The sequence below is a fragment of the Plectropomus leopardus genome, chromosome 6, assembly GCF_008729295.1.
Source record: "Plectropomus leopardus isolate mb chromosome 6, YSFRI_Pleo_2.0, whole genome shotgun sequence".
Classification (NCBI taxonomy): domain Eukaryota; kingdom Metazoa; phylum Chordata; class Actinopteri; order Perciformes; family Serranidae; genus Plectropomus; species Plectropomus leopardus.
The window spans coordinates 6,382,832-6,406,056 of NC_056468.1; the positions used below are offsets into that span (position 1 = coordinate 6,382,832).

At 40.3% G+C, this 23,225-nt stretch overlaps 2 protein-coding genes across 2 annotated transcripts; one reads left to right on the forward strand and one right to left on the reverse strand.

The window, feature by feature from the left end:
* Positions 1–52: 52 nt before the first annotated feature.
* Positions 53–13,305, forward strand: pptc7a (protein phosphatase targeting COQ7 a). Its single transcript, XM_042487624.1, has 6 exons — positions 53–630; positions 3,102–3,281; positions 6,729–6,927; positions 9,822–9,945; positions 10,040–10,169; positions 11,121–13,305. The coding sequence occupies exons 1-6, from the start codon at positions 429–431 to the stop codon at positions 11,177–11,179; spliced, it is 894 nt and encodes a 297-aa protein (XP_042343558.1). The 5' UTR covers positions 53–428; the 3' UTR covers positions 11,180–13,305.
* Positions 12,371–23,037, reverse strand: rad9b (RAD9 checkpoint clamp component B). The gene is given in 12 exon segments (XM_042487623.1): positions 12,371–14,112; positions 15,413–15,635; positions 17,636–17,752; positions 19,383–19,447; positions 20,400–20,417; positions 20,419–20,507; positions 20,717–20,823; positions 21,164–21,263; positions 21,532–21,646; positions 21,849–21,986; positions 22,264–22,334; positions 22,964–23,037. Coding segments are annotated over 12 exon segments (1,212 nt in total). The 5' UTR covers positions 22,998–23,037; the 3' UTR covers positions 12,371–13,977.
* Positions 23,038–23,225: the final 188 nt, after the last annotated feature.

Consider the following 23,225-nt stretch of genomic DNA (forward strand, 5'->3'; position numbering starts at 1 on the left):
GGTGTCTGACGTCAGAGCAGTCACAAGACCGTGCTCGCAGAGCGGAGTGAGTGAGGCCACGGGGCAGTTGGTTCACACTTTCTGATATGTAGCGTCGCAAAGGCAGATCAGGCACCATGGCCGCAGAGAAACACCTCTTACGGGTCTTTTGGAGCGGAAGAGGCGACTGTTTTGTGTGATTTTTTTTTCAGATACCACGGCGCAGGAACAAAGCTCCCTGAGTCTGAATTTATTCTCCCAGCGGAGGGCATTGTGTGTATGTCTGCGTGGCGGCTGTTGTTATCGGCGGCAGTGTGTGGCTAGCTACACCGCGCATCTCCAGCCTCGTTAGCAAGCTAGCAAGTCAACACTGTGTGCTTACATCGCCGCTAAGCTAGCCAGGGCTGCTAGCTTGGCCGGTTTGTTTGGTGGGAGCTGGTGTGTAGGTGATGTTGTCCGTGCTGTCGTACGGTAGACTGGTTGCCAGAGCTGTCATCGGCGGACTTTCTCAAACAGACAGCCGTGACTACAGCCTGGTGACGGCGAGCTGTGGCTTCGGCAAGGATTTTCGCAAAGGCATCCTGAAGAAAGGGATGTGCTATGGGGACGACGCGTGCTTCATCGCCCGACACAGATCCGCCGATGTTTTGGGTGAGTGTGTGTTTTTTTTTTTGCTGTAACAACATTAACCAATCAATGCGACATCAGCGTGTATAACGTTGCTATGACGTGAATGATATAAGAGGGCTGAATTGTCTTATCGTAGGTTGGATTGCACGTGAGACCATTAACATAGTGTTCTGAAGGCTCGTGGAAGTACCCACTCAGATGTGATCACATCACTTCAGTGTTTGTTTTTCAATTTTGTAATAGTCCCCTGCAACAACCGGCTGCATCTTTAACTTGTTGGTCTGATTTCTTAAAAAAAAAAAAAAAAAAAACATGGGGGGAAAGGCAGTAATCAAATTGGCAAGAAATGTCCCACAACTGCAAGAAATTAGTAAAAGGTGACAAGAAAAAGACCTAATTTTTTTAAAGGGGGAAATAAAACAGGAAAAATGTCCAGAAATCTACATTTAATAATAATGATAATAACAACAATAATAATAATATGTTAATTATATATTCAAAATAATGTTACAGAAAAAGTACTTTTTGGGGTCATTTCATGTTTGTTTTTTACCTTTCTTTGTTGTTGGTTTTTTTCAGGTCATTTTCTTTCTTTCTTTCTTTTTGTACCAATTTCTTGCTGACTTTTGGGCCATGTCTTAAGTTGCTCGTTGCCTTCTCCACATGTTTTTGCAAGAAATCAAACACTTGCCAGGTTTCAAAGGGTTAAACCAAGCTGCTTGCACCTAAACCTCCCCTGTGTTGTGCAGGAAATCAATTACTCACACCATCAATACCTTAACTAAACAAAAACAACAATCGGCTCAATTTAAAGTTGATTAAAATGTCTCCTCTGCACAGAGACCTTGAATCCCATATAAACAACCTGTTATTTAACATCTCTGCAGGACTGTGCAGCTCTGCTCAGTGTCAGTGTGATGATGCTTTAGGGTATCAACCAAGACAGACAAGTAAACGTAGAAATTTTGACATCCTTTCACGAAGCCAGGTTATTTTTGGAAGGGTTTGATTAGTTGCAAAGTTGTGTGTCTGCTTTAAGCAGGCCTGTTTCTCTGTTTTGGCACAGGCTGAGGAGACGCACAGGGCCATCCTTGTATGGTCAGTCCTGGGAGTAGCGAGACTAAAGTTTCCTTTCTAGGAAAATCTTTGACCTTACCAGATGTGCCTATGGGAACAAGTGCTCTTATTAACCTACACAGCAGATTGTGTTTTTATAGAGAGATTAATGAAGGCGTCTTTAAAGCATTTGGGAGATTTTATGTTTTGAAGAGAGCAGTGCTGGCTCTAGCAGATTCGGCGCCCTGGGCAAGCTTCCCCTGGTTCAACCCCCCCCCCGAGTATTATCACCTTTTATATTTTCTTGTTTTCATTACAAACAAGAACAAAAGGTAATAAGAAGTCAACACCAATTTCCAGCATTTCCTTTGCTGTTACTCTAATGCTCTCTGCATACACTCCACCACACCCACCAATGCTCCTGCATGTTCTGACTGTGGCGATCTCTCACTGATAAACACATGAAGGTAAACTGCATTGCCAGGATTAGAGGTGTTACGCTTACTACAGACTGACAGGCGGCCCATTTCTATACTCTTGCTTTTAACTAGTCCAGTCGTCTAATTTATTTCATTTCATTCATTCATATAATCACATATTATGGTTTTACTCTTAAAAATGTGTTTTATGCTTTTAATGTGCTTTTATAATTTTACTCTTCTTGTTTAATATATCTTTTATATTTCTACATTTTATTTCTTTTATTTGTTTCTCACCTCTGACCTGCTCTGCTACTCATTGCCAGAGCTATGGTATACATGTGTTGTATAATGATTTTTGATTTATTTTATTTTATTTATGCATATGTGGGTGTATATATCTGTATGCTGTATTTGTTTTTATATATGTATTTACATACACGTTTCTCATGAATTGTTAGGTTTTAAATACAAATAAAGCTTATTATTATTATTAGGTTTTAAGATAATTTTCCCTTTTTATTAGTTAGTTTGTTTTTGTTTTTTTCTTTTTTGTTGTAATTTTTTAAGAAGAAAAAATAGTTTTTTGTGTGTGTGTTAATTTACAGTATTTGAAAGATCTCTTGACATCTGTAGATGATTGGATAAACTCACTAAACATAATCAGGAAACAGAAACAGAGATTTGATTACTTGAACACGTGTCTTTCTGTACTGGATGTTCTTTCTGCATCTTGGTGAAAGTGGCCATTGTTTTTCCTTATTGTGCAGCTGCATGGCCTTGTTCTTGCAAGATCCTCACTTGTGCACAAGTCTGAGCAATGCCAAGAATGATTATTATTTTTCGGAGCTTGTTTTTACTTAACCCCTTGAAAAAACAATTCCACTGTGGGGTTTAAAGGGCAGTATTATGTCCAATACATAATCCAATTTTACTGTTGTAAGAGAGAGTTGTTGAACTGCTTTTAAGATGAAAATGATTAATTCCAATCATAAAAAAAAACCTGTCTGTTTTTAGGTGTTGCAGATGGAGTAGGTGGCTGGCGGGACTATGGAGTAGACCCATCACAGTTTTCAGGTACACTGATGAAGACATGTGAGCGGCTGGTAAAGGAAGGACGCTTTGTTCCCAGTAACCCAGTGGGAGTCCTCACGACCAGCTACTACGAGCTGCTTCAGAACAAAGTGCCACTGCTGGGTGAGTACAGCCACTGGAAACACAGCATCTCTGTGTTTATAGAGAGTGTCATTCCTACCTCCACTTGTTCTAAATACACATTAAAGTAAACAGGACCTCATCAATACATTATCGAATACTCTCCTGTTTGTCTAGTTTGATGATTATAAGAGGACTGCCAAGGTTTCCTACTCAGTGCCTCCCACTCCAACCTAATTAAGATCCATGCCTCACATTGTGCCGGACAGCACAATTCGACCTATGCTGTGTGGACGCACACTGTGCAGGCCAAAAAAACATTTTCACATGTGTTTTGGTCGGAGCACACTGTTTATGGTGAGGTTGTTTGTTCTGCCCGTTCAGTTCAGTGGTGGCTGGATGGAGATTTTTTCATCATGAGTCACAACAGACAGATCCCATTAAGAAGTCCCGGGAATGTCCCATGTCCTGACCTGCCCTTTACAATTCACTTCCAGAACCCTTCTCCTCCTTCGCACTGCTTATCGACAACAAAGCATGCACAAACGTGTCAACGTCGGCGAATAAATGTTTTGGGAACAGATCTCAGTCTCTGTGAGCGTCAGTACTTTTCCACCCCGTTATCACATGTGCAGCAGGGGAAACAACACAGTATTGTGCTGTTCCTTCACGGCAGAGGGAATGTTCTTGAGGCCGGCAGTGTACGTAATTGTGCTGCTGGAGAGAAAACGGAGAAGAAAGGGAGTGAGTCACAGTGCGTGAGGGGTTTTTAAGGTTGATCCCAGTGAGCATATTTTGGTGTGCCGAATGAATCAGCAGCAGGGTGTGGCTGCACGCTGTCCGCCTGCTCCACCAGCTCGTGTTTCCCATTTACCATCTCCCAGATGGTGGAACTCTAAAAATTCTTACAGCCGCTACGCTGATTATGGTATGTTGAGTTTGTGTATTCATTTAACCTCATTAATCAGTCTCCCAAACACACTTTAATTAGGTATCTTTTCATAAACAGAGGGTAATCTTTGAAGCCAATATAGCTGTAGAAAGTCTTTGAAGCCTATATAGCTGTAGAAAGTGGAAATGAAAAGGCATTGTTGAGAAAACTATGTCAAAAGAAAATCTAATTGACAATTTTTTAGCACCTTGGTATGGTTGTACTCTGGGTATTACGATTCTTTTCACAGTATCCATTCCTTTGAGTTGATATAAGTAAATTTAGCACCTCTAGTCCTAACCTATCTAGGTCTGTTAGGAGTAATATTTTAAATGTTGACACATTTATTGCTCCACAGCAGCAGAGGATCACTCACAGTACTGCTTTTCTATGAAAATAAATAAATAAAATAGAGCTCCTTCAAAATAAACAAAAACAAAGGAATGAGTCTTTGCAAGCTGGGCTCACCAACTCAGTTTATCCCTTTAAGTTGGAAGTTTCAAGTGCTTGACTAGTTCAGTTTCTGTGTGTGTGTTCAGTTTTCATAAATGCAACTACCCAGGTAGTGTTTAAGTGTGTGTATTCTTACCTACAAACATTCTCCTCTGCGAGCAGGTCCTACGGGAGGCCACACCGCATCCCCAACAGTCCAGTCTCGCTGGGCTGGGTTCACAATCACTCAGTTTATCAGTAAATCTGGTCCTTAAAAAAAAAAAACAACACAAATAGTGCAGAATTGTAAGTTATCAGTTTTATTTCTATCATGAGACCTCATTAACTTCTTTCTTCTTCAGAGTATTTTATAACATATAACCAAAAACAGATGTCCAGTATAATGAAATATACTGCCATGTATTACAACTACAAGTGTTTTAGCACCAAAAAATATTAATAGCTTATCATGAGTTTCTATAAGCCAAGGTATTTTAACAAAAAAAGAATTATCTATTTAAACCTCTTCTTATTTACAACATTACTCTTTTTAAACAGTTAATGACATCAAATGTTTTGCACTTCATGAATTATTCCTTTAAATTTACTTAAACATGTATTTTATCACCGCAATCACTTAAATGCAATTGCAGTTACACTACAAACCATTAAAGTGGATGAATATCACTTAAATCAAGTGCTATAATGTAAACCACATAGATGAAATGCTACTTTAATGTTTCACCACTGCTCAATCAGACCGGAGTTAGCAATTAGCTTAGCAATTAGCTCGAAACAGCATTTAACATAACATTAGCACAGGGATACAACACAAACCAAATAACTGCATTAGCAATCAGCGTTAGCATCATTTTAAACATTATTAGGATGATACAGTATGCACCAAAGTACACTGAAGACAAAAAAAGCTTCTCATAACCCCAGCTGTTTTTTAGAGAAACGTATCTGTACAAGAACTAGCTAAACAACAACAGATTAGCAAAAAAAAAACTTGCGTCACTCACTCGAGTTTCAAGCATTAATAACTCGACAGAAGTTATCTCCTTCAGGCTCACAGCGCGTATTCTAATAGAGCACCTTATTAACACTGCTATGGTTGAATAATCATGTTTTTATGATTAAATCGTGGCATAACGCCAAGACTCGCTCCATTCACGTGACTTGCATGCAATACGTCCTCGAGACGTTTTAAGACGTTTTTCAGGAAGTGATGTCATGCTCAGGTGGGCACCATACTAACGCCTCTACCATCACAGCTACTAGGAACAACATGCAACTACATATCTAAATAACACTACAGTGATGAGTAGCCCTATATTTCACAAGAGTAACATCAATGTATGGAACTTTTCAAGTTTTGATGTTTGTCACTGATATAGTTCGCGCACGTTCGACCTCTAGAGCTACACACCCCACAAACATCGTCTTCTCTGCTTTACCCGTCATAAGTTTGCTTTAATAAAGATAAACTGTTAATTTTATCACATTGATTTAGCATCTCGCTTGTATGTAGGTCGACTATTTAAGCTCAAAGCGATGTTACAGAAATGCTGCAGACTGACTGTCGCTCTTTGAGGGGCGTGTATCGGACATTCCACTTATCTCCGCAGCCTTGTGCTGCATTCATGTAGCGTCAGAATAATCTGAGAAATGACTTCCTCATCATATTTCATGGCTCACTTGAACTGTCCCTTTTGCACTTTATCAACTTGTTTTTTTGAGCAATAAATATAACATATCCTTTTTGTAGCATCTGTGATGTTTCCACAATCATTGTCAATTTGCTGTAATATTGCAGGGTTGTGCACACTGCTTAAAGCTCATGAAAACATTGAAGTCGTTCACTCACCTTATCAGGCAGCGTGAGTACTACCACACGATAACAGCGAGTGGGAGACGTCAGTGATTCATGAGCTCCTGAATGTGTGACTGGCTGACCTGGTACATACTGGACATCGAAGAAGAGAATGTTCTGTTTTATGGTTGTTACATTTACCAGCGAATGATGCAAACTGCATTTGCATTTTATTTCTAGGATGTTTCAAAACATGCATAACATTTGCATTTAAAATGAATTTTAAAAAAATGTATGTGTGTGTCTGCAGGCAGCAGCACGGCGTGCATTGTGGTTTTGGATCGGCAGAGTCACCGGCTGCACACAGCTAACCTGGGAGACTCGGGCTTCCTGGTGGTCCGGGGAGGGGAGGTGGTCCACCGCTCAGACGAGCAGCAGCACTACTTCAACACGCCCTTCCAGCTGTCCATCGCACCCCCAGGGGCTGAAGGAGCCGTCCTCAGTGACAGGTGGGACACCCAACAGGGCAGTAAATCTGCTGCCTCACAGATATCTGAATTGTTTGGGGACAGCACATATATGGACAGGTGACAGAACGAAGATGATGCATGTGTTCCTGCCGCAGGTGTGATGAAGCCGCACACATCCTGACAATACAGATCACATGCAGACATAACAAAGGCGCTTAGCTGAAACAAACTGCACTGCAGAACATTTTGTCGTGCCTGTGTTCATCACTTGCAGCAGTGTTTTGTCAGTGCAGCGACTGTACTGTGTTGAGCTGTAGTGTAACAGTGTGTCAGGGGCCACGTGCTGCTGTGTCTCGTTGCTGTGGTGTGCCAAGCAGCAGCACAGTAGACATCAGTGGAGTGCAGGGCAAGCGTTGGATGTTTGCCAAGCTTTCCCTCTTACCCGGGTCAAAGTCTGTGTGGGCTGAGGGACAAACCAAAGAGTCCACAGCCAATCCTGCACCAGCAGGCTCAGCCACCTTTTCACTCATTCTGTCTTGAACCCGGCAGATTATTTTGAGCCTCTTAAAAGCATTTCTGGAAAAAAAAAACGAAGAGAAGATGAACCATGGATGAACCTGAGCTGCATGTCACCAGTGGGACAGAATGAGTGTTTTATTTTTCTGTCTTACTAATGACCTTAAATCAGTCTTATCCAACCCATCATCACTTTCAGTTGCGGTGGATTTCGAGTGGCTCTGGAAATGACACTTCCATTTTAATTTGTGCATTTTAGTCATTTAGTTGGAAGGATTTACTCAGTGATTTACACTGAGTGCAACAGCGGATTAAGCTTCCAATCCTAGATCACTAACTCACTAGCAACCAATTGAAAAGAGTGCAGGGGTCAAAACTGAAGTGCACCTACAGCATTCTTTTGATGCAGGATACAAGGGAAATGCACCTTGAAACGTAAAATATTGCCTCATATTGTTGTGGAAAGGGAGATGGTGCTTCTGGGAGAAATTCAACATGATGCTGCATGTGTATTTTCAAGGGTAACTTTGTATTTTTCTACCTGGACCCTATTTTCTTATGTTTTTTGTGTGTATGTGACTAATGGGAACAACAATTTTTGAAACTGGTCCAATACTAAGCAGATTGCTGCAGCCAGCAGCTACGAAACAGGCTGCAATGTAACATTATAGACAATTGTGCAATGTCAATGTAGGTCCACTGTAAGTTAAGGCTGTACCCGACTGTGATCATGGCAGTCAAAAAGAATTTGGCTGTTGGAGATAAATATTCGACGATTTGTTTTGTTTTCTATACAAAGTGTCAAAGTCAGTGTGACAGCAGCGTCCACGTCGTATAAGAAACAAGCTAACAGCACTAACGACAGATCGCAAATATGCAACAACTCACTACATATCAAACAAAAGCCAGAGACTGTATCTCCGCTGTTCTCACAATCATCAAATCTGATTAGATTGAAATAAACCCTGAATTCACTCAATCATTTAGATTTGAAAATGTGCTGCATGTTAAAATTACTATGTATTTACATGGAGTCTGGCAGGTTTGCCGATAGCGACTTTGTGGCTGTTCCTGGTTAAAGTAAACAGATCTTATGCTTTAACAAAAAGGTCTATCAATGTAGTGTTCATTACTTCATGTTGTCAGACACTGGCGATGACAATCTGAGCCTGTCGGTGGCAATAACAAGCACTTTTAGTGGAAGTAAATTTGACGGTGCACAGATGCCCCGCAGGGATTACATTGCAGCCTGTTTTTCAGCAGCTGCAGCACTTTCACTCAATACTGGACCAGTTTCGAAAACTCTTGTTTCCAGTAGTCACTTGGACACAGAAACATGGGAAAATATGTTCCAGGTTGAAAAAAAACAATAGTTAACCTTTTAATAGTAACATGGCTTCACAGCTATAAGCCCATACATTTTGCCCAGGGATTAACTTCATAATTGCAGTTGAAGATAAGATGATTCAGAGTTATCACTGTATAATTACCCAATGTGTTTGTCCTCGGTGGCATTTGAGAAATGACTTTGGCTCATGGATGTGTTGAACACACACACACACATCAACGGATGATGAATCCAAACATGGCAGCCAATTCATTTCAGTAGCAGCTGGCTCACCCAGTGCATACAGCAGAGAGGTTTCTCATGCCTCCATATCTAACTGCAGGTGTCCATGATGCATTTGTGATAGTGTCTTTCTATGGCTCCACCTGGCTCCAAGAAGAAATGCTAGTCCTTTTTCCACATGAACTGCAATTTCAGCGACATCGAAGTCAAAGTACAGGACAGGACAGGCTGTCCCTGGAGCTTTGGCTCAATGTGTCATGATGCAGCCCCCAGACAGTTTGTAATGAATATAATTCACGACTGGGTAAGGGATGTGCAACAGAGTAAGGGCACCTTCCAAGAAGTGAACTCGACCCTGGAAGACTAAGCATGCCGGATACTTTATCCTGTGTATATTTGTAGCACCCATCATCATAATTGTGGCACGTTTTATTGGAGCTGAGTGTCCCTTCCAAAACCCCATGTGATGATTCTTTGAATTTATCCTCATCCTGCGCATGTGATCAAGTTTCTGTAACTAGGGTGAAATATCAGTAGCAGCCAGGAGTCTAGCTTTTCCCACTGTAGAGTAATCAGTGAGTGTTCCTCGAGTAGAGCTGGGTTAGAGGTTCAGATTAATATACCAGGTCAGACGGGACAGATTTCCTGGACGGGGGTGTAAAAGGGAGAGAGAAGAAGCTTATGCAGGAGGCATTAATGCGGTCACAACCTTGCTGACGCTGGTGTTAGTTTGTATTTTTAGTTTTCACTGCGAGATAAAACACATTCTGAATCCTGAATCACTTAAATCACCAAAATCATTGCATGCATAGTTCTCTGCCTTACTTTACCGGGTCTGTGCCTGCAGCCCTGACGCAGCAGACAGCTCTTCCTTCGATGTCCAGCTGGGTGACATCATCCTCACCGCCACAGACGGGCTCTTCGACAACATGCCCGACTACATGATCCTGCAGGAGCTGAAGAAACTCAAGGTGAGTCACACGGAGGCTCAAACAGATTTGATGGTGGAATCAGAAATATGTCTGGAATACGAACTTCACTCTTGCTTTGTTTTTTTCTCTAAAGAACTCAAACTATGAGAGCATCCAGCAGACCGCCCGGAGCATCGCAGAGCAGGCCCACGTTCTGGCGTATGACCCCAATTACATGTCGCCTTTTGCACAGTTTGCCTGTGACAACGGACTGAATGTAAGAGGTACGTGTGTCAGTTCTGTTTGAGGAAATGGAAACTGAAGTGTACGTCCTGTTGCTCTTCAAAGGTATAGTTCTGACTTTTTTGAAGTGGGGTCGAATGGGGTATTAATCCATGGTTAGTGTATTACACACTGCAGATGGTGGTGGGCACCCCGAGTTCAGAGAAACAGGCTGGAGTCCGACACAGAAGCTAAACAATGTACTGCGGTACAGCAACACAACATATTTTTAACCACCTAAAAAAAAAGTCCCACCTGAAAAAAACCTATATGAGTGTTAGTGGATGCTATATTTAAAGTATTTTCACTGCTTTACATTTTCCATCTGACAGCTTATTTTGATGATAAAGCCTCTATGAAGCCACCAGACTCCATTAAGAGAAAAACAGTAATTTTAGCTCGCTGAACACAGGAGCTTCTGGTCTACCGTGAATTAAATCTTATAAAAGCCAAAGTTACACAATACCGCATCCAAATCAACTGATCGAGGCAGCACAGGACCAACAGCTCCTGTGTTCAGCGATGTTTAATCACTGCATTTTTCATTGGAGTCTGGCTGTAAAGAGACCCAAATAACAGCTTCTTTTTTCAGTTAGAAATCACTATCTGGCCTTAAGTTGAAGCGGTGAAAATATTCTAAATATAGCCTACATTTAAACTATTTTTTTTTTTTCTTTTTTAGGTGGCAAAAACACACTTTGCTGCTGACCCCCTTCCATAACAGTACATTGCTTAGCTTCCATGTCAGACTCTTGCCTGCTTCTCCAAACTGACATCTACTGTTTTTAATAAACTGTCTATAAAAAGGTGTCCCATACAAACCCACTTTAAAAAATCTATATGATTCCTTTTAATTAAGAGGATAATGGTACATGACACAAATATTTTCTAGATTGACATGTTACATTTTTTGCGTAGTACCAGCCTAACTGTACGCTGTTCTTTTTGTCCAGGAGGAAAGCCAGATGACATCACAGTGCTGCTGTCAATAGTGGCAGAATACACCGACTAGAGTCTGTGTGGAGCTGAGACAGGGGGGCATCTGCCTCTGCAGGTGATGGACTGCTTTGATTCCTGCTGGCCAGGATGAAGGACTGAAGCCAAATGCTTCCCCCACATGCTCTGGCTCTACTCGGCCTCATCCACCCCCAGCTGACCATCACTACCCCTTTCTCCCCCCCCTAAAGAACCTCCTATATGCCCACTTCTCTGCGATCAGAGAGTGGCTGAATAAAGGGTACTGCACATCCTCTTGGCTGGGCTGCACTGTTGGCATCTTTGCAGTGTCCCTGTACTCACTGGATAATCCCATTGCCAGGGATAAGCAGTCATTGGGCACGATGGGAGATGAGGATCCTGTCTGACGGGGATAAGTCGTCTTTCTCTGACGGGTGGTTTGGGCTGGGAGGAAGTCGAGATTCAGATGTAGCCAGACGGTAGGTGTTAGACCGTTAAAACGGCTCCATGCTGGGCTGCTGGAAGGCGAAGATACAGTCCATCAGTCGTGTCATGGAGGGAACTGCACAGAAAATGGCAGCATTAGGGCTCAATAAATGGGCTGCCTTGTGCAAGCAAATGTTCCTAATGATACAAACTTTTGTCGAAAGAGCCTGGAACCTTGTATGTGGGTGCAGGGAGCATATGTTTGATAGTAGACCAGTGTGCTGTTCTGGGATGTTTAGTTTAATATTTGCAAGGATTGAGTGTATGTGACATTTATACATCCATGGTTAGTTTCTTGGCAGGGTGATCCAATAAGATTTCACGAAGAAGAGCAGCAGCTGCCTTTTCCATACCAATGTGATTCAAGTCTAGCACACATTTTGTTACTTCACGGCTGTTAGGATGAGGATTTAATAGCCTCGCCAGATACATATTTTGTCAAACTGATGCCCTCCCTTTAATCTCACAGCTGCTGCTGAAGTCTTGATTGTGATTACATGTGACGTGTCTATGAATATGTGTGATGAATGTGCTCGTCAGTGTGTCTTTTTGATATGTGTAATTAGTGTCTATGAAATGGATGTGAAGGCCACAGACTCCTCCGTTTCCACTGGGCTGATGTTGGTGTTGCAGCCTTAAACGCACAAAAAGCTTACGAAGCATATCTGAAAGAAAAAAGAAAACAGTGGAAGTCGGTCAGGTGACCAAAATGTATTTTTGTAACTTCTTTGTTCAGTGGGATTGTTGAATTTCTTTGGACTGATCGCCGCATCAAAGTAGCTTTAGAAACTGTTGTTCACAATCAGCGTTTCCTTTTTCTTCTCTCTCCCTACTGCTCTACAGCTCCAATGGCACATTCATACGTCACTGCAGAAGTGGTCATTATGTTTCCATTACATCACCGCAGATTTGCACTTGGCATTACCTACAGCTTTTACCCACAGTTTTAAAAAATTCTTAAAATTATTTTGTGTAATGTTCAAATGATGTGCCTTGTATCAGGTGTCATTGATACTGGCAAATAATTCCTTAAACCCCCAACTATGTGCCAGGTACTGGGCACAAAGCCTCAAAATGTTAAGTAGCCATAAGAGTCAAAACAGCTTTCCCATCATGCCCTGCTGTCTTAACACAAGATCCTTTCACCTGTAGTATGCTCAAGCTTTTTTTCCTCTGCTGAAATCTGCTTCTCTGCACTCAGTCAGGAGCTTAGGAATAGTGATAAAGCCATCGCACGCTTCGAAAATCCTCCCTAAGGATCTTCCGATCACTGTTTACAAACTGCACTATCTAATGGACCGTTTCCCTATTTAATCTGACAAGTTCCCACTGGAGGACTGCAGTGTAAAGTGTCATTGTGAAGTGGTGCTGATGGGCACAGAGGAGCAGTGAATGGTCAAAATGTGAGTTTTAAGTGTTAAAGCACTGAGGACAATCTAAGCAGCCTTAATATTACAAAGCAATTCTCCCAGTCAGATGGTACTGCCACTGTTCGCTTTGTGGTTCCTGCTTCCTGACTCATACCTGCCCTGACACTCTTCCCTGTCGTCTCTCATCTTCCAAACCCTTTGTTACAACCAGAGCATGTGTCTATATATATTTTGGATGTACAGTTCAATGAAGATCTAAGCTCTGTAAAAAAAAAAACATTTTCAAATCTGTACAATATTTAAATAAAGAGTATAGTATTTATTATTCTGTTGTACTCGATGATTATGATTTGAACTTAAACTGATAGTTCGTTTTAGATCAGAACACTCCTTGGCAGGATTGAACAATACCTAGCAGAGGCGTTTTTGTAAAGGCCGGATGCCTCCAGGGATGTGTTTTCCCATGAAGACGTTATCACATTTAGCTCTGCTTCCAGTGTGTGTTACCTCACTGAGTTCAGGCTGCTGTTCAGGCTAGAAAAAGATAATGCTTAAGAACACCTTGTACAATTTGTGAGAGTGTACTCCCACATTCCTCACACATCAGGCATACTACCAGTTACCATCAACAGACAGGTGTGGTGTCTTCAAGCTGATGTAATGTTTTCACAGACAAGAACAAAAAGTCTCTTTTCTTACATGTTAGGACAAATCTATTTCACACTCTGAAATTATGGCAACAAATTCTTTGATATATTATTTGATAAATAATTATTCCAAATAAATGTCCAACTGCGAGGTAATACTGAAAACAATTTAGCAAAGCAAAGTTTGATCTATAAACAACAAGCTTAAAAACTGCTTAAAATACAAAATACATCAAACACAAATTACTTTAAATTCTATCATTTGGAATACAATAGAATGCTGAGGCCTACTTTTGACAACATCACGAGAAGTTATAGGGAGAAACGAGCCGTGTGTAGGAGCTCTGTTTTCAGAGTGAAGGGCTTCTTGCAACGTCGTCCTCCACATTGTCCTCTCCGTCACTGAAACATGCCAGAACAGGCAGTCTGGCAGCACCATCACTGTCCTGCTCTGAGGACAAAGCCCTGAAGAGGAGGGAGCAGATCTACAGAAAGAAAGAGACAACATGTCAGAGTACAAAAAAACTTTATTCAAAAAGAGATGATTTGTTTTAATTTTATTTGACTTTTCATTCCTTTTGGATTTTTTTTTTTTTACTGAAGAACAGGGGGCTAATGTAAATATTGATACAATAAAAGATAATATAAGTGCTGCTTCATTTCTCTAGGACACTGATCTGAAAAGATATATATCACCTCTTGAGGGGCCAAAAAATAAAGATCAACACATTTAACATGGAGAAGTCGAAGTTTGACTGTGATTCCAACAAATAGGTTGATTTATCATGATGTCAGAGCACATCAGTCAAATCCAGTGCCACCCTGCATGCCTGTTCAGTCTCACCTCACCATATGAGGTATGACTGAACAGGCACTCTGGGCATATTTCCAGTGGAGGTCAAAGTGGAGCACTTAAAGCATTTTGGCACTTCACGATGCCACACATCCTGCAAAACTGCAACGCCTGCAAGCATCAGAGAACAAACATGTAGAGGCCGTATGGAGTTCCAGTAAACTAGAATTACTGCCCTGGGGTTGTATGGATCTGTCAGTCAAATGAAGTTTACATTCTTGTCTGTGTCAAGGCCAATATGTTATTATGACAGTCGACAGTGCTTCAAATAATAATGTTGCTCTGCTGGATATGGAAAGCTACATCCAAAATTCAGATGCTTGACATCTATGCAATCGTCTCAGTTTTAAGATGGGCACCCAAGATCAGAAATTCAGTATCTGAGCAAATGTCACCCCTTATAATAGTAAATTTCATCTCATGAAAAAGAAAAAAAAAACCCTGAACAGCAAGGGAAACTGAACTATCTATATTAATGTATGTTCTGTTCCATTTAATGCTGTCCAGAAAAATAAAGAATTAAAAAAGAAAATGTCACCCCTTATGCTCTTGAGTTATGACATTGAGTAGTGGCCAGAAAAGTGTTTTTGCAAAACATTATGATGTCACAGTGAAGCTAACCTTTGACCTTTTGGATATAAAAATGTCATCACATTTATGTGACATTTTGTCAGAATTAGTGTATGAATTCTTATGTTATGGCCAAAATGTGTTTCCTGAGGTCACAGTGACCTTTGACCACCAAAATCTAATTTGTTTATTACTGAGACCAAATGAACGTTTGTGCCAAATTTGAAGAAATTCCCTGATGGTGTTCCTGAGATATTGCGTTCACAAGAAAGGGACTGACAACCCCAAAACATATTGCCTCTGGCCACTGTGTCACTGGCAAGGAGGCACAAAAACCAAATCCAACAGGAAGCTCTTGTTACCGTGGAGGAAGCAGGCGTTGTGGCAGCACTGGCACAGGCCTCATCAGCTACACCAAGCCCATTAGAGCCGTCAGTCTGAGGCGGGAGCAACTTTAGAGCAGGTGGGTTGATTAAAGGGCTGCCCTGGCTAGAGGGTACCATCTCCATCTCAGCAGGAGGATCATGAGCGTTTCTGCAGTTCGCCTGACATGAACTCTCAGGTAGAGAAGCACCGTCTGCACATCTGCGAAGACACAAGACACATCCGTCTCTGTGGCAAGCTGGGTTTTTTTTTTTTTTAAATTTTTAATCTAGACCTAATGATCAATTCCTATGCTGACAAAAATAACTGTGGCACCGTGAGCATTGTAATTGTGGTCACTGCTTTCATGTTTTATAGCTGCAAACTAACAGTTCTGTTCCTGTGCTGACAACACAGTGAAGTCACAGTGTGTCTCAGTGAAACTTGACTCCCGAGCATGAGGATTATCACTGAGCCTGGTGATGAGAGGTGGTGGTTATACTGGCATGTGTAATGGAGGGAGTGGAGATAATGTTAATGCCAGGAAATAGCAAAACAAGAAGCAGGGAAATGAGGCAAATTGCACAAAGGCTGAAGGGGAAATATCACACAACACAATGACTACAAAGCTGAAAAACAGGGCATCAACTCGAATAAGCAACATGTTTTTTTTTCTTTGGAAAATTTAACTCCTGAAACCTGAGCAAACTGGCTTGATTTCTTTCAAGAAATATGGGAAAAGGCAATGAGTAGGGGAAAGAAGTAATGGCCTGAAATCAGGAAGAATTAGTAAAAGATGTACAAGTAAATAACATTTTAAACATTAAAATTAAAAAAAAAAACAGATCCGCCTCCATAAAAAATTAAGATAAAAAGTAAAATATAAATATATATAATATATCAATATAAAATATAATAATTCTGTGAAATAATTTTAAAATTTGTAATCATGATAATTAATTATAAATATTATCTTTCCCTGGCTTTTTTTTTCCTCTTGACATTTTACCCCTCCCTTTCTTTTTAAGAATTTCATAATCTAATAATGTCTTGTGATTTGTGGAACATTTCTTTCCAAGTTGCTCATCGACTTTTTCCCCATGTTTCTGAAAGATGGAATCAAAGTAATTTGCCCAGGATTTAAAGCTTTAAATACTTGTAAAAGGCTTCTGAACGCAGCACAAGAAAAGTGATGTCGCTCAAGGTTTCAAAGAGTTAAACATATTGACTATATGTTCTGAATTTGTGTCTGTGTTGCCTTTAATAATCACAATTGTTTTGCTTTTCACCAGAGGTACAAATAAAAACAGATTGTATAAGATGATATTAATATTAAAATAGTACTAAGCAAGAACACTTGATGGTGGAAGTAATGTTGAAACAATAAATTTGTGTAATAAATAAGTGTAATAAACTTGATATTATTATCAACTTTTGAAGTTACATGCATTCAAAAATATTAAAGCACATTTTGTTTATTCACCTTTACAAAAACATCCATGAACAGGGTGTGTAGCTGTCAGCTGATACTGAAAGTAGCCTTAAGCATGGTAACAAAACAACCCTGTGCATGTAAACACACTGCGCGTCATCAACCTCAGAGAAGCACCAGACCACAAAATAAAAAAGTAAAATGAGGAAGAAGATAGCAAGAAAGTTACAAAATGTCTCCACACAAACTCGGGCTCTGCATATGTTCAGAAACAGCAGAGAGTGGGTTGTAGTTGAATTCCTGAGCTGTGGGAACAGGAGCACTGAACTGACTGCTCAAGCAAACCAAGCTAAAAATGACCCAGATGTCTGACAGTCATCCAAAGCATAGTACAACATAGAGGGTGAGTTAGCAGAGCGGGACAGTGACACTAGCAGAACAGCCAAGCAGGCTAGCATGGCTGAGATGAGAGGATTACAGATTGCCACACTGACAGGCTTCCCAGTAGCCCCACATGTCCTGGACTTGCCCTATTTATCTCGGTTACAGACATAAGGCTGTCTGTTGTAACACTACGCCCTCTTAGGAAGCTAAAAACAGTCAATGAGGGCAAACCGCCTTGACCGAGTGCCAGGAGAGAAGCTCAGGTAGAGCCCTGTGGGAAGATTCAATTATACTCTGGGATACACCGTCACAGTAGATTTGAGAAATGGGGCCCACAAAGTCTTCAGTTGCCAGTTATTGCAGACAGAATTTAAAAAGTGTGATCGGAGCATGCAGTGTTTGTTACCTGGGGGTAGTAAGGGTCTCTGCAGGCTGAGAGGGGTCCCTGCTTTCAGAGTCAACTAGAGTAGCCAGCACTACAGTTGCCTCCAGGACCATGTCCTCCACAGAGAAGCACACAGGCCTGCAAACACCAATGACATACTGACAGACATCTGACAGTGACTGAAATTTAATGAAATACTCTCCTCTTTTTAACATTAAGCAGCCAATAGAAAAACTAACCATAACTCAAAGGTCCAGTGTGTAGGATTTAGTACCACCTATGGGTAAAGTTGAAGAACTTAGGTTTCTCCCATGTGCCAAGCGCTTAGGAGAACTACGCAAAAATTAAAAAATGTGAAAACACGGAAGTGTAAACATGCAATTGGCCGTATCTACAGCCAGTGTTTGGTTTGTCTGTTCTAGGCTACTGTAGAAACAACATGGCAAATTCAAGGGAAAGGACTGGCTACGTGTGTAGACATAAACAGCTCATTTTAAGGTAATTTTTTTTTTTTTTTTATAATACAAATTCTTGGCGCCTCGTGGCTTGGTGGTTTGAGCGGGCGCCCCATGTACAGAGGCTGTGTCCTCGCCGCAGCAGCCGCAGGTTCAATTCTGTCCTCAAACCTTTGCTGCATGTCATTCCCTCTCGCTCTCTCTCCCCCTTTCACACTTAAGCTGTCTTATAAAATACAGGTAAAAAAGCCCCAAAAAATAATCTTTAAAAAAATTACATTAAATTAAAAAATTTAATAATAATAATAATAATAATAATAATAATAATAATAATAATAATAATAATAATAATTCTTATCGATTTTGAATAGGCTGGTACATGACAGATTAACATATCAGATGAGAAATTCTATTGGCAACAATAAAAATAAAATGGCTATAGAATAAAGGCGATCCCTACAAGAGAGGGCACAACAAAATTTTAAAAAAAAACAATAGTAATAATTTCAGTTACAAATTGATGAATAAAATAAAATAAAAGAATAGGCAGAGGAGAGGACAGAGGACAGAAGAGCAATAGTCATATTTCAGGGTTTTTGGATAGTGTAATACAATTCCATAAATCCTCCTAAATTGGTTCCTTGGCCTGGTTTCTGTCAGTCATCCTGGCCAGCGTGGATTAATATGAGGCAGTTTTTGTCATAAAATTGACCCATTCTTTCATTTCTGGGGATTTAGTTGATTGTCAGTACCTGAGTATTGCTCTAGCAGCTGGAGTGACCCCGGCCATAACAACTGAGACTTCTTCTCTTGGCATGTTATGTACTTGTGATCTGTCTCCTAGTAAACACATTCTTAGCGACACTGGCAGCGTCTTAACACCACGATTCTTATGTTCAGGTGATTAAAACCATTAAAAACTATGATATTATATACCATATCTGCCAGTAGATACCCCTAAATCATACACACTGGACCTTTAACTAGCTTAATTTGCACATGTAATTTACCATTTTAGAGACCTTTTGCTGTAATAATGTGCATTATTGTGTTCTGTATATTGTATGTATAGTGTTGTCTTTGTTTTCGTACTTCACTGCAAACTAAGTTTCCATATGGGATAGTAAATTTACTGAACTGATAAATGGTCAGTTGGTAAAAAAAAAAAAAAAAATCAATCAAACTCACCAGCCATGGTCAAAATAGGTTAAATGTAGAGGTTATCTGGTATTAATTACACACTCCGCCTGTGGTACAGCACCCCACAGACTGACGTTGAATGTCACTCAAGCTAATGATGATGAGACACTCACTTTCCTGCAGCTCCGAAGTAGACAGACACTGGAAGGCAATGTGACTCTGCAAAGGACAGTAAACCCTGGGGGGAAAAACAGAACAGCAGCAATTCTCTGACAAAAACTGGAATGTGCTTGTGTGCATCCATGTCATAACTGTGACATTTTAAAAGCAGATATGAGAGTAATGTCATTATGTGTTTACAGTGATCAGGCGAAAGAAAAATATCAATGCTCAAGTAAATTGAGGCTGACTACAAGGTAAAGCCTGGCTTCTAATCCACCCAAACCAGATTTTCCAAAACGGACAGGAACAAGAGGACTAGGCTGGCTAATGAGGATCCTCACAGCGGGGTGTCCAAGAAACATTCCAAGACATTAGGGACAAAAGTTGTGGGCGTTAATGCAGGTCAAGTCTTATTAACCAGACTAACACATGGACTGTTCATCCAGATTTCCAAGTGGTTTAAAAAAATACAGAAGAAAGCAATTTTAATGGGTATGTTTAGGGCTATTTAGGAAATTACATTATATTTCTCTAAGATCTAATATTTTGATCTTTTTGATTTTTTTCACTCAAAATGTAATCAGTTTAAGATCGACTTAAGTTGAGCTGGCCCTTAGTTACAACATTCCTACTTGGCTTGAATGTTACATGTTTCATAACAAACCACACAATGTGCAGCCTATAATTTCTACTACTCAGAACTTCAATTACTTTTTTATGTGGTGGTATAATATGTGTCACTTAAGTCGCACTATTTTTGCTTTAAAGATGAGTCACAACACCGAGGGGAAAGTTCACATGGAAACGATGCAGAGATCCAGGTCACTTGAGTATCCAAATTACAGGACCAGAAATATGACCTCTCAGACATGAATACTACTGGTGAGCCAGTACTCTTACACTTACACTTTACACACACACACACACACACACACACACACACACACACACACGGCAAACGCACACGCAAGGTACACATAATATTCTCATGTGACAGGATAAAAGGAGCCTCCAAAAATAACCGTTACCCTAAACTCCTTTAGACAGGAAGGTAATGTCGGACTCCACTCCGACCTGAAAGTAGTCAAACTCGTCTGGGTGTAAGGACATCTCCGTGTACATAAACTTCATGTGATCTGTGACAGAAGTGCATCCAAGTCAAACATTATTTGCACAACATTTTAAGTGTTTGTCTAAATGTGGTTGAAGAATTAAATTAAATTTGCATAATCATGCTGGATTGTCAAATGTCTCAAAGCTGATGCGACTTCTTAACGCTTGTGATATCTGTGACTCACGGTATTGTCATGGGCCCGAGCCAAATCACAGTGTAATGTTAGCTCACCATTTCCACCTTCATAGTAATTTCTCAGATTGACTCTCAGAGGAGTCACAGACAGAGTGATTTCCTCCTGGGACACTGGGAAATGCATCACCATATCACCAAGAAGCCTGCAGAGGTAGATCAAAACAAACGCAAAACCATGCAAAATCATTGAGCAGAGAGCCTTATGTCACTGATGTTTATGTTTATGTCCTTGTCAAAGGCTGAATAAACTGAATTGCTGCTGAATCTAGCTGGCAGTTACCCTATAACTAATTCATTTTACTGTGAATCCACTTGTCATGAAAAGCAAAGTTTATGGGTAGATTTCTGAACCTTACTGGAACTAAGATTTTATTTGCAGAAAAAAAGGGTCAGACTCCATCAAACAACACTCCTAAAGTTTAATTTGTTGTATACTGTATGGTAGAAAGTTCTAACTTGATAACATAATACTGAGCTGCTAACCTGGCAGGAGCTTTCAGCACATTGGGACAGAGGTGTGAAGAAAACACTGCCTGCAGAGCCTCAGTTTCCTGGAAACGCAGGTTGTGTGTCTTTGTGATGCCTATCATAAAAGCAGAGAGGAGACATTTGGAGGACACTGCCACCAAGTGTTGATAATGTGAAATGCAGTGTCTGCAGCACAGAGATCACTTTGAACGTCGCTAAATAAATCTGGCTAAGTAAAGAAAACGGTTCTAAGTTTTAAGAATACCATTTAAGATTTTTTTTTTATTTTGTTATTACAATCAAATAGGACAGGTCTCTACAAAGGCAGAATCTGTCCTTTACATGCACCTATAGCTTATAATACAAAATGCAATGTTTCCTACCATGCCTACAGAAAAACTGCATCATCACCCGGTCGTATGGAGCCCTGATTGATATCTGACATTTTTCCACATTACGCTCAATCGAAGTCAAACAGCGGAAAAGAGGTAGAACAGACTAAAAAAAAAACAAATAAACATGTTTCAGACAAGGTTGTCATGACCATTTTAACATTTCAGTCATAGAGTCTCAAAGGGAGAAGATTATCATGTCATGATAGACTGCCACTCCTGTCTCCTATATCCTGAAAAATTGAGTCTGTGTCCTATGATGTCACTTTGAGCTCTCCACAGATTATGAACCAACATGATTGATATACCTTCATGACCAGTTTGCATTTGATTGTTTCACTGCCCTGCTCTGATACTGATCCCAGGCTGTACTGCTGGAAGAACAGCGGCGAGAAGAAGAAGCAGGCATATGCAGAATGAGAAGAATTCACAGATCTCAGTGCCAGCTTAAACACAAAGAGAGAGAGAGAAACTGGTTCAGTTAAGAGGTTGTTCCTTGCTACCATTGCCTCTGAGACAGGAGGCCCAACACTATATAGACTTTGTGTAAAAATAAATAAATAAATAAATAAAAATAAAAAGGTAGGGGGCAAGCAATAACATTAGTCCTCTCTATAAAAGTCAGACTTCCTGGTTACTCCCCCGATTAACACCATGTATAGGTGATATTTGAAGATATGACTAGATAGTGTTTCCCCTCCAGTTTTAGTTATTGCTGCTCACCCCTCTAACCATGGGATCCAACCACAGGTCATCTCCAATCCGTGACAGGGCATGAACGGCCTTCCCAAATGCTGCAACACAACCAAGCGCCACCAGAATTCAAGGTTAACAACAAACTATTGTTTACATGTGTTTAGGGTGTCTACAGGTGTAAGACGCTTAAAACTTTTAGAGTTACTTTAGGTTGATCTAAGGTTAGTTAACATTTTGCCAACAGGTAAGTAAAAGTATAAAGTCAGCATGAGGTATGGTTAAGGATGTGTGAAATCATAAATGTGGACTTAAACACAAAGAGCTTCACTTATTATGACAAAAAGATCTTAAAGGATGGATAAATGAAATTAGCTAAATATTTGTTACAAAGACAACCATAAAAATTGAATTGAATTTTTCAAACTGAATTTAAGTAATTTGTTTAACCTTTTTAATGACCTGCAGACACACTGGTATTGCTATCACTACGGTAGCTTTTTCTTCAATTAAATGTGGGTGAACTGCCATCATTTACTTCACTAAAATAATGGTTAGCTAGTTAGTGAAGAGCTAAGCTAAGCTAAGCTAAGCTACATTAGCCAAGCTAGCATTCTGTCATCAGACAGAGAGCTACTACAACTTTTATACAGGTTACAGCTTTTACACTCTTTATAAAAAATGCTTAAATTCGTTACAATAAACGGAACACGGTCTTGTTAACAATCACCTTTTACGTTATTTCCTTCCAGAACGCAGTTCATATTTTCTGGTGGCTGATGTTAAAACTCAGGAGCTCGAGCTCTTCATTAGACACCGGTAAACAGCGCGCGCAGCTGTGATAGCTATCTGTCTAATTAGTTTAGCTTGGTTAAGCTCTAAAAAACATGATAATTAAATTAAACACAATGATGTCATAAGGGCAAATTAAGCATAAAGAGTGTCCTTGCCAGCAAAATGTAAAATTTAATTATTTTATTTACTAGAAGAAA

What these genes read in the sequence shown, in the direction of transcription:
- pptc7a (XM_042487624.1), top strand. Translation starts at nt 429, where the DNA reads ATGTTGTCCGTGCTGTCGTACGGTAGACTGGTTGCCAGAGCTGTCATC. An exon ending in AGGAGCTGAAGAAACTCAAG is followed by an intron (nt 9,946 to 10,039) that starts GTGAGTCACACG and finishes TTTTCTCTAAAG; the next exon opens with AACTCAAACTATGAGAGCAT. An exon ending in CAACGGACTGAATGTAAGAG is followed by an intron (nt 10,170 to 11,120) that starts GTACGTGTGTCA and finishes CTTTTTGTCCAG; the next exon opens with GAGGAAAGCCAGATGACATC.